General features: G+C 39.1%; 1 protein-coding gene across 1 annotated transcript; it reads left to right on the top strand.

The window, feature by feature from the left end:
• The first annotated feature begins 3,488 nt into the window (after nt 1-3,488).
• Nucleotides 3,489-5,025, top strand: LOC120433197 (C-C chemokine receptor type 8-like). The gene has a single exon (XM_039599074.1). The coding sequence runs from the start codon at nt 3,489-3,491 to the stop codon at nt 4,413-4,415; it is 927 nt and encodes a 308-aa protein (XP_039455008.1). The 3' UTR covers nt 4,416-5,025.
• The last annotated feature ends 10,209 nt before the right edge of the window (nt 5,026-15,234 follow it).

The raw sequence follows: 15,234 nt of genomic DNA, 5'->3' as shown, positions 1-15,234 counted from the left end.
ATTTATGCGTGCCAGTTAAAATGCAACAATAGTTAATTCATTACACAAGATCCTCATTATCCACACATCATTTTAATGGCAAATGGGCATTGCACATTTGCCATTAAAATGTATTAAAATGTATTTAGCACATGTTCTGGTGTGAACATCAGTTGTAAAATAATCTCACCTTAAAGTTCATTTAGTTTCTGCCCCAATGTTTTATGATCTGAGTGCTGAGCTTTTACAGATGTAAGATTTATGCTTCCAGGTGTTCTTGCATTGTGTTCTCACTGTGGAGGTTTCCTGTTTATTTCCCATATATTTCTATAAATAGAATATTTCCAAGAATTTTCATGGTTCATTCTGTAAGCACCATACATTTTTGCATAGAAATGAATGCAAAATATTTACAGGACGAGCAATGGAAAAATCCTGAAACCATACGGGCAAATGTTTGCATCAGCATGACAGTTTCATAACTTGTTCACCCAACTGCACATTAGTTGCTCTGTGTACAACATTGCCAGCAAACTTGCAGCATGGCAGAATTTAGTTCCACCATGGCTAACTGTAACATCTCTTCATCTTCTACACCTGGGACCTCTTTGGACCCCAGCGGTGTGGTTCCTGTAGCAATGCTGTCCATCTGCTTCCTGCTGGGATTTGCTGGAAATATCGCTGTCATCATTCTCAAGCCAAACTGGGAGAACATGTCTAGTCTGAGCCAGAGTTTGATGCTGAATCTGGCTGTGTCAGACCTGCTCTGCATGCTTACCATTCCACTGCTTATTACCTTTGGACTGTCTCCCTGGACTTTAGGTCTGGTTTCCTGCAAGCTGGTAACATACCTTATTTACTGCAGCGCTAGAGGCAGCTGTTTCACGGTGACTGCAATGAGCATCCAGCGTTACCTTCAGGTGGTGCACTTTGAGGGGAGGTTACATGAAGTTGAAGCATGGCAGCTGTTGGTTCCACTGTGGCTGGTTTCAATGATCCTGTCCATCCCTGCTTTAGTGGTTCAAAACGTGGACGACGATAAGCACTGGATACACTGCAAACCTCACTACTCCTCTGAGGTCCAGAGGATTGCTGTGGTGTTCACAGGATTCCTGGTAGGATTTGTGGCATTTTTTGTCATAGCTTTTTCATACATCGGTCTCTACAGAAAAGTGAATTGGGCAGCCTTTTTCAACAATCCACAGACCACCAGACTGATTATCAGCATTGTTGTGACTGTTTGTGTTCTACGTATGCCATATTATGCCATGAATATTGTAGAGATAGCAGCTGTTTCCCTAAATAACAAGCCCCTGCTGAGGTTTTGTGAGGACAACTTTGGCACTTTTGCCTCTGTACCATTTGTAAACAGTGCCGTGAATCCACTCCTGTATGCCTTTACTTTTAATCGTTTTTTCACTCTTTGCCAAAAAATGCTAAATGTGTAATGGAAAAGATCTGAATTCCCCCAAATTGGCAGGGGTCAGCAACCTGGGAGCTGCAAATACTTTTTGACATCTAAAATGAAGATAACACTTTTTTTTAAAAAACCTTTATGCTTTGTATAAACAAAAAAAAAAAAAAAACAGAAAAAAAAGAAACACACTGAGTTGAGGGTCTTATTTACATGAGTTAAAAAGCTGAACTTAAATTATCCATTGTCACAGGCTGGGTCTCTGACCCAGCATTTTGTATTTTATTTTGTAATTTTTGAAGTTTTCATGTTAGTTTGGTTATAAGTTTGTGTGTTGTTCTTAATTAGGGGTTAGTGAGGTTTAGGTTAGGGATTATTTATCATCTGTCTCGTTGGTTTCTGTGCTTGGTTCCTTGTCTAGTTTGTCATGTGTGTTAAGCTTGTGTTGTCATGTCTAAGTCTGCATGTTTCCTGTTTTATTTTGAAAAGGGTCTTCTGTTCTGTGTTCATGTGGTTAGTTTTACTCTTTCCTGTGCATCATTATGTTTATCCTAGTCAGCTGTTTCCTCATGTGTCTCCACTTCCCCGGATCACCTCATGTGTGTATTTAAGTCCTCTGTTTTCTGAATGTCATTGTCAGGTCGTCTGTTGTCCCCACCATTGTCGTAGTCATTGCCATTGTTATAGTCTTAGTCATAGAGCTTCATAGTGTTTGTTTCTTGGTGTTTTTTTAGTTTGCTTAGGGTTCCATGTTTAACTCCTGCCATCATCCAAATAAAGGATCGCTTTTGTTTAAACCTGCAACTCCTCGTCCACATCTGCTTTTGGGTCCTGTCTTAAAAAACACACCGGCGCACCCCGTCGTGACATCAATGGAGCCAATGAGAACCCAGTGAGGATGGATAAGTAATCATCTCAATAAGTGATATTGATAATGGTATCGCTAAATTCCTATAAATTCCCATCTCACTGATGCAGTAATTTGCAACAGGTGCTATAGTGTGGGACAGACTCCATTCTACATCTGTAATGAGGAAAAGCCTGATTTTTCAAGGACATATGTGATGTATGAGTGCACATGTGTCTAATAAACTGGCACCTCTTTCTGTTTTCCGGCAATAACAATTTCTGTGTTTTATTCTTCTTCTTCTGTGAAATGAGCTTATTAGCCCAGTACTACAAACAATGCTCCAGCACAGAAATTAACTCCCTGAGAACTTCATTTATGTTAAAGCAATTCTTCAAACCTTCCACTCATGTCCATCTCACCCTCCTCGTCTTTTCCCCAATGCTCTGTCCAGCTTTCACATTCGGAACTGACTACAGCAATGATGTGTTTGGTTAACCAGGACATTCAGGGGGTCTTCCTGCATGTGAATGCAAAAATCCATCATTTGTGTGGATATTTTGGCACTCCACAGGTAGCGTGCTGATGTTAGCTTATCCTTTGGAGTTATGGGCTCCAAAGCAGCCTTTAGAGAGAGGCACCGCAGTTGAGAATGGATCGTTTTTGATAAAGCAGGAGTCTGAGATAAGATATTGTGGTGAACTCCTGCAGAGTGTCTCACTGATTCCTTGAAAACCTGCTTATCTTCCCGACTTGTTCCATCATTTGAGCTCAAAGCGGGGGGCGGGGGGGGGATGCAAGGGCAGGCTGTATGCAGGTACTCATCTACATCCCAATCTGGCATATAACAACTTTAAATATGGGGTTATCTGCTGCTTTTGCAGTTAAACTGTGAACTTCAAATTCATGTTAATTGACCTTTTTAAGTGTGTCCAGTCATGAGCATGTTATTACCACACACACAAGGCCAGAGCAGATCTAACCTGTTTTGTTTTTGGTTTTTTAACTCTGTTGCTTTATTTCACAGCCAGCCTTACTGCTACATGCAACAAGGGTTCATTCATTACACAAGCTCGTCATGATCCACACCTAATTTAAATGGCAAATGTTTGCACCAGCATCACGGTTTCTCTGTTATTAGTTCCTCTTTGATTTATCAAAGGAGAATAGCTTGCTCACCACATTTATCATCGTCACTTGTTCAGTGACAGTCAGTAAGATTGCAACATATCACAACTCGGCTCCACCATGGTTACTTATAACGACAGCTCCACTGCTGGAAATTCATCTCGAACCTCTTTGGACTCCAGAAGTCTGATTCCTGCGGTGGTGCTGTCCCTGTGCTTCCTGCTGGGATTCCTTGGAAACATCGCTGTCATCATTCTCAAGCCAAACTGGGAGAACATGTCCAGTCTGAGCCAGAGTTTGATGCTGAACCTGGCTGTGTCAGACCTGCTCTGCATGCTTACCATTCCACTGTGGACATACTCTTTTCTCGATAGTTGGACCTTCGGCGTTGAGGCTTGCAAGCTGGTAACATACCTTGGCTACTGCAGTGTTTATGGTAGCCTGCTGACTGTGACTGCAATGAGCATCCAGCGTTACTTTCAGGTGGTGCACTTTGAGAGGAGGTTACATGAAGTTGAAGCAAGGCAACTGTTGGTTCCACTGTGGCTGGTTTCAATGATCCTGTCCATCCCTGCTTTAGTGGTCCGAAAGCTGCACAAAGATCAGCACTGGATACGCTGCAAACCTCACTACTCCTCTGAGGGCCAGAGGATTGCTGTGGTGTTGACAGGGTTCCTGGTAGGATTTGTGGCATTTTTTGTCATAGCTTTTTCATACATCAGTCTCTACAGAAAGGTGAATCAGGCAGCCTTTTTCAACAATCCACAGACCACCAGACTGATTACCAGCATCGTTGTGACTGTTTTTGTCCTGTGGGTGCCATATCGTGCCATGAATATTGTGGAGATAGCAGCTGTTTCCCTACATAACAATCTCGTGATGAAGTTTTGTGAGGACACCTGGAATGCTTTCGCCTCTGTAACATTTGTAAACAGTGCTGTGAATCCACTCCTGTATGCCTTTACTTCTAATCATTTGTTCACTCTTTGCCAAAAAAGTGCTAAATATTTAATGGAGAAGTTCAGAATTCCCCCAAAATCTGCCTGAGTTATCAGATATCACTGCAGAAACTGCTCAGTGATGAAAGTGCTGTGGTACTCTGTGTTTGACACTGCAAACTGTAGGTAATAGAAGGTTTAATGATGACATCTTTTCTCACATCAGCTGTGTGCTGATTACAGCTGGTCCTCACCCAGAGCTGCAAAACAACATGTTTGTATAGAATGCAATGTTTGTTGACATGGAATCAGGTGAACATTCAAAACAAAGTACCTAGTATTAAGTGATATACGTATAATTTTACCATAAGTTATAGTATAATCTCCATAGTTTTTAATCTTGCTTAAATCATCATTATAATCATCTTTAACTGTTATCATCCCCTATTGCATGCCATACTTCAGACATCAAATGCATACAAGTAGATCTTAAATTTCCAAAACCAAATCAATTAGCTTTGCAGAATAAACCTAGCCAACCACTGACCCTGCCAATGCTGACAGCAGCCTGTCCAAAAATCACAAGTTAACAAAGAAGGAATAAGTAGTTTATTTTCATAATACTAATACTAATGATGATAATATAGTCTGTAGTTATAATTCACAAAGAAAATGTAAGTTAAAAGATGTTTAGTTATCTTTTCTTTCTTCACTTCTTTTTTACATTTACATATTATTACGTTTATTAGTCTTTACAAATGCGCCAGTTGTTACACAATTGCCCAGAAAAAGATCCTGCGAGTGCTCTGAGGTTACTTCCCCCATCCTTTCCTTGCTGAGTTCCCCGTGTGTTTCTGGAATTTTTTAACTAATCAGCATTAAATGATCGCGTTGAGTTTACTCCAGCCTCCTGTGTTTTTTCATCTGGGTCAACAATAAGCAGCTTCCAAGCAAAATCAAAACCAACAACAACAAAAAAATCATTCCAACTTATTTAATTTTCTTCTTCCTGTATAAAAGATAAAATCTTTTATTAAATAAAGATGCATTGTGTTGTTTAGAGAGAGACCTGACATGGGTTTATCTTGTGCTTTTGCAGTTCAAAATGTCGGCTGACAGCAATATCAATGTATCATTTGTGAACATATTTAGAGGAATATTTTGGCTTTTAGTTATTTAGAATTGAATGCTCCTTCCTATAAGTAAATGAATAATACACACAGACACACACACACACACACACACACACACACACACACACACACACACACACACACACACACACACACACACACACACTTGTTTTTATCTCTTAGTGAGCACATCTAGCAATCAAAAATGAATGCCTAACCCTAACCCTTAGGCTAAACCTAACCACAACCTAATTGTAACCCTGATACTAAAACCACATTGGGGACGGGCATTTTATCGCCCTAAGTGACTGTTGGTTCAGATCAGTATATGTAAAGCTGCTCAAAAGATAACATTTTTTCTTTTATGTTTTTTTTTGTTTGGTTTGGATGTTTATATTTAGTCATGGTAATGGTTTAGGTAAAAGTGTACCCCTTAAACATAAAAGCACATTTTTTCTATGTGCCAAGCTTGTGATTACATGGTGTAATGACTGAAACACCTTACATGTGATCCAATTCTGGGAGGAGATACAAACCCAGCTTCAGGATGGTCACAAATGTACTCCTAGTGCCTGTCTCAAGCCTGGATTAATGGGAGGGTGGCGTCAGGAAGGACATCTGGTGAAAAATCGTTACTAAATCAAAAAACATGTACGAAACTACTTATCTTTTCTCTCATCACTTGTGAAATCTGTCACTGCCTTCCCTGTTCCAGCAAACCTTTGAACCAATTTGACCTACGGGCACATAGGGGATGCATGTGTGTGTTGTCTTAGTCTCCAGTTATTCTTTTGTTTTGTCGTTTTTTGGAGCTTTGTGACATAACCCTGACATTGTGTATTTCCTGGTGATTTCCTGTTTTTTTGTGGGGGTTTTGTGGATTCTCTTCCGGAATTCTCTGTGTTTCTGGAGCTTTAAATTAATTAGCAATAAATACTCACTTAATGAGTGTACTCCTCCCTACAGTGATTTGCATTTGGGTCCACAATAAACAGCTCACACAGGTGACATACAAAAAATAGTCATGCAAATACCCGTGATCAGGAAAAATGCAAAAACCAAAGAGCTCTTGGCTGCAAAGAAAACCAACACATTCAAAACTCTCCCTGTTACACAGAACAATAAAGCTTTTCTGTGAAAATAAGAGTTCAAAGAGAGGAACATGGGTATGGGTTTACCTTGCACTTTTACAGTTAAATATCAGGTAAGATTATGAAGTGTCAGCAGTTTGGGAAAAAAAAGTCTCACCTCAATCTCAATGTTCATTTAGTTCTGCTCCAGAGATTTTGATCTTTTTTGATGATTGAACCATCGTTGTGTTAGCCTGAGTCAACCTTTCTTCCGTCATAGGGTAACATGATGGTAAACTGATCAAATTACTAAAGGAAAGTGTTAACCCCCCCCCCCCCCAACACACACACACACCCTAACCCTTACCCTAAATCTAACCATAACCCAATTGTAACCCTGACACTAAAACCACATTTTGAGCCTCAAAAATGGCTTTAAATGCCTTCAAATTTGTGAGGATCAGGTTGTGTGTCCTCACAAGTGACTGTTGGTTCTCACAAGTATAGTAGAATGCAGAAAGATAGCTAACAAAAATAGCTAGACAGGAACACACACACACACAAAGGTCAATATCCAATTCTATGACATAAACTTTAATGTGTGAAAAATAGTGTTCAACATTTTAGGTGTAATCAAAGTGTGTTCTATTTTTCTCACTAGTTGGAGGTTCAACATGCAACCTGCATTTTGGTGACATACCTTGGTTACTGCATTGTTTATGGCAAGCTACTCACTGTGACTGCAATGAGGATCCACCATTACGTTCACGTGGGATACCTCTTAATTTACTTTAACAAACATAATTCTAAAAGTTCTAAAATCCAATCTAAGTAACAACTATACTTGTTGCAAAGTAACTGTGTGTGCTTCATGGGAGGACATTTAGACCATAGGCATCCCACATAGAAACTAACTGAGAACTTAATTTGTATTTTCTTTTTTGCTTTGTTTCTTTCACAGTCTCTATGGTTATATTCCCTGGAAATTCTCAATAAAGCTCTGCATTGTTCTTAAACTGACTGGAAATTACTTCAGCACTGGTGTGTTCGGTAAACCAGGACACTGACACATTTTTTTGTCCCATCCTCTTGTGTCAGTTCCCTTTTGTTAATTTCATAATGGTACATAATGTGCAAGCTGTTGAGCTGTGCATTACTAAAACCACCCAATGAAGTGCTGCATTGTTATGGAAATGTATACATGCTGTATTTTAATCTGTTGCAGAGTCTCTTACGCTACAAGAACTGAAGCTGCTGACAAACTAAAGTGATTTCCATGTCTTCTTCATTAGGCTCGGGGACTGAAATACTTAATGTTTAAATGGATCCAGTTTAAAGTTTCAGAGCTCTAATGTGAAGCTATCATCTCAGAAATAAGCAGCAAGTTGTTGTTAGCAGTATATACATCTCTATCAGCCTAAAAACATTATCATCCTCTTCACCCCAAGCCTCATCTCCTATAATGAAGTCAATTAAGCTAATTTACTGTGGCAGTAAAGTGTTAAAGGAAAAATTAAATAATGATTGTATGGGATGCAGATAAGCTGGCACTGCAGAGACTAAGAGGCTGGGTTATAATTCAGTCAAGAGCCTGAATATTTTGTGCAGCGGAGAGTTTTGTACCATACCAATATTGGCCGTTTTTAATCGAAATGGCCACTAACAATGATAAGATATAAACTTAGGTTGAAATATTAATTGAGATGGAAGGAAAGAATGAAATGGTTCCAATTAAAACCCTGTTGAATCAACAAAGAGAATTCTTGGGCTCAGCAAGAAAAATCAAAACCAACTTTGGCTAGCAACTGTCTATAACACTGTCTATAACACAAGAATTGGTATCGTCAACCTTCTGGTCTTTGAAAAAACAATGTAAATTAGCCACGGCGTGCGATGAAAGGAGCTCTCTGGTTAGAAGGACTTATACTGGCCGCCTAGCTTTGTTAATGTGCTGATAGCGTTGCACTGCTAAGAAGTGTGCGTGCTTATACAAAGGTCATTCAGCCTCAGTATTTACACTCTGTCCAACACGGATATATGAAGAATGGTAAGGAACTCTGCGGTGATGGACAGTATGGTGATGGTTCCTGCACGGATGATGGTCCCCTGTTTTCGGCAAACACCACCATATACAAATGTTCTCAGGTACATCTGTGATCACTTTCATGTTGTATGGCTGTAGAAATGTGAAATTATCTTCCAAAATCACAATATCATTGTGGGTCAACAATGTATTTTTACATTTTTGGATTTTTTTTTTATATCAGCTGACTTTTGGGATAAAAACAGCTAATGTGATGACATGATTTACGAGTTATGATTTTAGCACTAATTTACAAAAACACAGCATCAAAAAGAAAAACAAAGTGATTACAGATATGTTATTCCCAACAAAGGAAAATTAACCCAGAAAAGTCTTTTAAACAACCTAATCCCATACTTAATCCCAAAGCACATCCCTTTGCTAATATAATAGCTAATCCATGAACTAACGTCATTTGAAAATGACGAGTGAAGTTGCCATTTTAAATGTCAGAAATGAATATTTTAAATTTATAATCCGTCTACTCCCCCCTTTTTTAAATTGCATTTTAAAAAAGATCTCAAAAATCTGTTTCGTTTCGCTGTTGTTCAACAGCACAAAAACTTTAGGCTTTAGGGTAATATGTTAGAATTGCAATAAAGACTGAAGATCTGACGATATTCCAGAGTTACAAAGCTAAAAAAGGACAAGAAACTGTGTCCTTTTCAGATAGTCCAAGACAGAAGATATATGTTTGCTTTTATATTCCACTCCATCTCAAACTAAAAGAAATTTTCCATTTCACCAAAGACATACAAATGTCCTACTAAATGCAAAAACCAAAAAGGAAAATCCAAAAGATTCCTACTAGCAAAATAAATGAATAAAGAGATTCAAAACTCCCATTTATCCGTGTCCATATTTCCTTTTGTGAAAAGAGTTATGCAAAATTCTGAAAACATGGTGGCAGGTGTCTTTGGGATTTTGCATAGCTCACAGTTTCCTTGTTATCAGTTCCTCTTTGACTACATCAAAAAACAACAGCTTGTTTACCTGACTGCACATTTATCTTCATCATCACTTGCTCAGTACACAACCGAGCAAGCAAGCCGGCAGCATGGCACAACTCAACTCCACCAATGTTACCTATAACATCTCCTCCTGTCCTGGATATTCACCTAGTTTCTTCTTGGAACCCAGGAGTCTACTTCCTGTGGTGGTGATGTCCATCTGCTTCCTGCTGGGATTCGCTGGAAACATCGCTGTCATCATTCTCAAGCCAAACTGGGAGAACATGTCCAGTCTCACCCAGAGTTTGATGCTGAACCTGGCTTTGTCAGACCTGCTGTGCTTGGCTACCCTCCCAATATGGATTTACTATTTTGTCTGTAGCTGGACCTTAAGCCTGGCGGGCTGCAAGCTCATATCATACCTCATGTACTGCAGCGTTTATGGCAGCCTGCTGACTGTGACTGTGATGAGTATCCAGCGTTACCTTCAGGTCGTTCACCTGCAGAGGAGTTTACCTCAGGTAGGAACAAGTAAGCTGCTGGTTCCGCTCTGGGTGTCTGCAATGATCCTGTCCACTCCTGCTTTAGTGGTTCGACAGCTGGTAGAACAACAACATTGGATTTATTGCAAACATCAATACTTTTCAGAGGGCCAGTCACTGGCTGTGTTGTTGACAGAGATACTGGTTGGTTTTGTTTTATTTTCTATCATAGTTTTTTCATACATCAGTCTCTACAGACAAGTGAATCGGACAGCTTTCTTCAACAATCAACAGACCACGAGGCTGATTACCAGCATCATTGTGACCTTTTTTGGTCTATGGATGCCATATTTAGCCATAAATGTGCTGGCAGTGGCAGCTATTTCCCTAAAAAATGAGAGCCTGCTGAAGTTTTGTGAAGACACCTGGAATGCTGTTGGAGCACTAACATTTCTAAGTAGTACTATGAATCCACTCCTGTACACATTTACTTCTATTCATTTGTCCACTCTGGGCCAAAGAATTGGTGACCAGTTAAGAAGGACATTCAGAAATCGGTCTCGGTCAAGAAATGTCACTGCAGGAGCAGTACCTCATTGATATTACGACACCCTGTCTGTCTGTTACAGACAGGGTGTGGTAATCTCTATTTGTCACAGCAAGCTGTTGCGATTGGTCAGATAATGGACTTACTCGTTGAGCTGGTTCTCAACCAGAGAATTCAAACAGCATTCGAAAAAATCAAGGTACCTATTAAATGACATCTAATTACATAGAATTTTTCCTTAACTTATATCACCTCCTATGAAGGCTACAAGCCCATTAACTGACTCTTATCGACTGTCATAACTCTTATGATCATACTTCAGATTGGGCTTTAGATTAGTTGTTAGCCAGAGGACCTATGTAGCATGTCTGCAGCTACATGAATTCCCCAACACAGGCTCTGTGGACACAGCTTGTCCTTGGTTCAATGCACATTTCTTTATTTACACTACTTTTTGCACTTTCCACTGCTGGCACAGCAACATCTGGTTAACTGTGCTGTCAGCATCGTCCCCTCTCTCTGCATAACTCCATCTTAGTGTCCTGTTGTGTAAATAGCAAGAGACTGGATTAGCTGACGGCTGCCAGTTGTACCAACCGGCCTCCCCTGACAATGCCCCCTGAACCCGCTGTACCACCCCTCCCCTGCAGATGAGACGCAAACTACATCCAGCTACCCCAAAGAAGCCTGCTGAGACAACTAAGCAACTAAGGGCCGCTACTACTATTGGTGTGTGGATTGATACTGAAATATCAATTCTAATACCAGAGATTTATGAAATAATCTAGATCCACTCTAGAAATCCCCATAGTAAATTGGGGCAAATTTGTAGTTTATGATTAACAGGAACACAGTGGAAAGTATCTATATTATCTGCATCTATATTATCTGCATTGTCTAAATGATTGGTAGGAACTACTTCTTCTTCCGCCTGTCATAATGATATCCTAATTTTGACTGTATAAATGCATCACTGCTCATGTGTGCTCACTCAAAATGTGGAGCTGCTGGCAATATGTAGCACTGTTGCTGAATTTTGGAAATTGACTTGCGTCTAGGTTTAGGTTTTTGTGTCTGTGTTTAAATGATGGGAATTTCCCGCATCCTTAAAACCACAGATTTCCTTTTTTTTTTTTTTTTAAATTGTAGAGCATTAAAAGTGGATTTTATATAGTCTAGGTATCTTTAAAATATACAGGACACTCTCAGTAAAACAACTGCTGTAGGCTTGAAATATCCCAAAATACAACGCAAAATATTTTGTAGATAAGATAGCTTTAAAATAACATGGATCTATAAAATCTAAAAAAATGTTTCTCAGCTGTATTATTATTTTCATTCAGTCACATTTGCTTTTGATTGGTAATTGAATATTTTAAAATTTATTTATTTTTTTTATTTTTTCTATGATAATTAAATAATAAGAACAAGAATTCCCATGTCTTGTATTCATTAGAAAAGTTATAGTTTGAAATACACTACTTTTGCTTTTCCAAACACAAGTTGTTGTACTTCATGTACTGGTATCAGATCAGTATCATCCATACAGCCTGAATTTGACTTGCTATCAGATCGGAATGGAAATCAGTTGCATCGTACATCACTAATACATATCTATGACAGTGACAACAGCTGATACTCACCATTCAGTGAGCTCATGACAATCAAAGCAGCTTCTGCATATTTTTAATTTTCTTCTTTCTCAATTTTAGAGGCTTGTGTAGACTCTGAGTTAATGTCATTTTTTTTCACCGCAAACCAGTTATAAAGTGTAGTATACAGTATAAAGTGCTTTGGGTAAACTGTTCCTGTGATTTGGTGACATATAAATAAAACTGCATTGAAACTTAACAGAGGAGGAAACAACAATTAATGAAAAAAATGAATAAATGTTTGTTCTGGAGCTCCTCCATCACCAGAATTGACCATCTTTCTCCATTCTTAACAACAGAAAGACTTAGAAATTAACAAGAAGAAGGGCAGAGAGGGTACTGCACTGACACTACAAGTCTATAAATCATGCCATCAGTTCAGTTCGGTTTTATTTACATACCTCACCTCAAGGCACTTTATATTGTAAAATCCTACAATAATACAGAGAAAACATCAACAGACAACCAGTATTAGCAAGTGCTTGGTGACAGTAGGAAAGAAAAACTCCCTTTTAACAGGAAGAAACTTCTGCAAAGATGCTGCATCATATAGGAGGTGCTATTATTATATTCATACAAGATACTGAAGCTAAAGTTTAAAATATGGTGAAACACAATATTGAAACATTCAAAATAATATGAAAATAACTAAACTAAAGGTATGTTACAGGCTTTGAATTTAATGATTAGTTGGTTGAACAGCCACATTTATCAGAAACAACTTTACAATTGTATAGCACAACATTCATTTATTTAAAGGGAGACATTTAGCAACATCATAATATATATTATATTATTAAAACACCTACCTTTATGTGTGACAAAACATGGAAGTGTCCCAAAACATAGGATTGTTTTCTTCCATTCATGTTCTCCATCATTACACTTCTCTTTCAGTTTAAAGTCCCATCACAGAGACTTCACAGAAACCTCTGCTTTAAATTCTCCTTTAATAAAGTGAGACAGGCTTCAGACCCTCAGTGTCAGACATCCCATCTCTAATCTTTTCATTTTACCTTTGCCTTTACATCCTGCATTTGGGCACAACTTCACACACCCCATTACATGACACAAAGTCAAGTAACTTAGCTACAACATAATATACTAGTATATGATTAATATAATATTTCCCACATATGCAAATGAAACAGATGATTAACAGACAGAAATCAGTTAGAATTACTTTAATCATTTTTATTGATGTAAATATTAATAATTTCATTTCCTTCCTGGGTTCAGGTGGTTGTAATGCTTCACTGGTTTATATACTATTGGATAGTTTTACTTTCGCAACATCTCCTGCTATGTAAACGTCTCAATTTTTAAAGTATGAACTGTACCTGTTACAAAGTAACTCTGTGTGCTTCAAATTATTTTATACAGGCTAAAGTCTTTCAGCATGGAGCCTCCTTGAGAAGTACATTTGTAATCTTTTAAAAGTTTACTTTCAGCTTTTACTTTTTTATTTATTATTTTTTTGTTTTCATCACTCTGATTATATTTGCTAGAACTCCTGAATAAAGATCACCATTGTTCTTCCACTTCCACTGATATTTGGTTCATCCATCTGTGAATCCTTTCTTTTTTCAGGCCATCCAGGGGCCCTTTGTGTGTGGGTGTATGTTTAAGTAAAAGGGGCCTTTCCTAGAGTAACTCTGTTAGTCTTGCCCTTAGAAGCAGAAGAAATGCAATCTTGTACGCTCCCTCAGGCTTTCTGAACAGCAGTCTGGATTCATTTATAACCTTTTATTGTTGTCTAGACACCACTGTTAACAAATGGTCCACCCAAAGGGTCAGACTACTGCAGGAGAACTTTTTGTCAGCAATCATCCTTCCAATGCCAAGATGACTTATTTTATGTACCTCTAAAATCATTCCTGTATCAATGCACTAGAAGAATACTGATGAAAGGTTGCAGTGTTACAGTAATTCATCCATCCATCCATCCATCCATTCGCTTCCGCTTATCCTTTCCAGGGTCGCGGGGGGCGCTGGAGCCTATCCCAGCTGTCATAGGGCGAGAGGCGGGGTACACCCTGGACAGGTCGCCAGTCTGTCGCAGGGCTAACACACAGGGACAGACAACCATTCAAACTAACTAGCCTATTTCAGTCTAAAATGAGGAAAATCCCATAGACATATAAGTTATTATAAAACACCTCATCCCTTCTTGGACTTCAGCGGTGTGGTTCACACAGCAGTGCTGTCCATCTGCTTCCTGCTGGGATTCCCTGGAAACACCAGTCTCATCATTCTCAAGCCAAACTGGGAGAACATGTCCCGTCTGACCCAGAGTTTGATGCTGAGTCTGGCTGTGTCAGACCTGCTCTGCTTGGGTATCATTCCAGTGCTGATTTACTCTGTCCTCAATTGCTGGCCCTTAAGCCTGGCGGGCTGCAAGATCATAATGTACATTGCACTGCAGCATTTATGGCAGCCTGCTGACTGTGACTGTGATGAGTGTTCACCGCTACGTTCAGGTGGTGTACCCAGAAAGGAATTTAGATCAGGTAGAAACAATGGTTGCAATGATCCTGTCCATTCCAGAATTAATCAATCGACAGCTGGTAAAAAAATCGCACTGGACAAAATGCCAAACTCAATACATTTCCCAGGAGCAAATGGATGAAGTGACTATGTTGATGGAGATTCTTGTAGGATTTGTGTCACTTTCTGTCATTGTTTTTTCATACATCAGTCTCTACATAAAGGTCAATCGGGGAGCCTTTTTTCAGCAATCCACAGACCACCAGACTGATTACCAGCATCATTGTGACCTTTTTTTTCTTGTGGATTCCATATCTTGTCATAAATGCACTGAGTGTGGCAGCTATTTTCTTGAAAGATAACAGGCTACTGGAGCTTTGCAAGCACACCTGGACCACTGGCAAAGGGATGCAAATTCCTGAAACCACGACAGCAGGTGTTTATGTCAACACGACAGTTTCTTTCTTATTACTTCCCCTTTGACAGCATCAAATGAGAACAACTTGATCACCTGATGGTACATC

The sequence above is a fragment of the Oreochromis aureus genome, linkage group 15 (genome assembly GCF_013358895.1).
Source record: "Oreochromis aureus strain Israel breed Guangdong linkage group 15, ZZ_aureus, whole genome shotgun sequence".
Taxonomy (NCBI): Eukaryota; Metazoa; Chordata; class Actinopteri; order Cichliformes; family Cichlidae; genus Oreochromis; species Oreochromis aureus.
The sequence above is the reverse complement of the archived record's forward strand: the minus strand, read 5'-3'. Positions and strand labels throughout refer to the sequence as shown.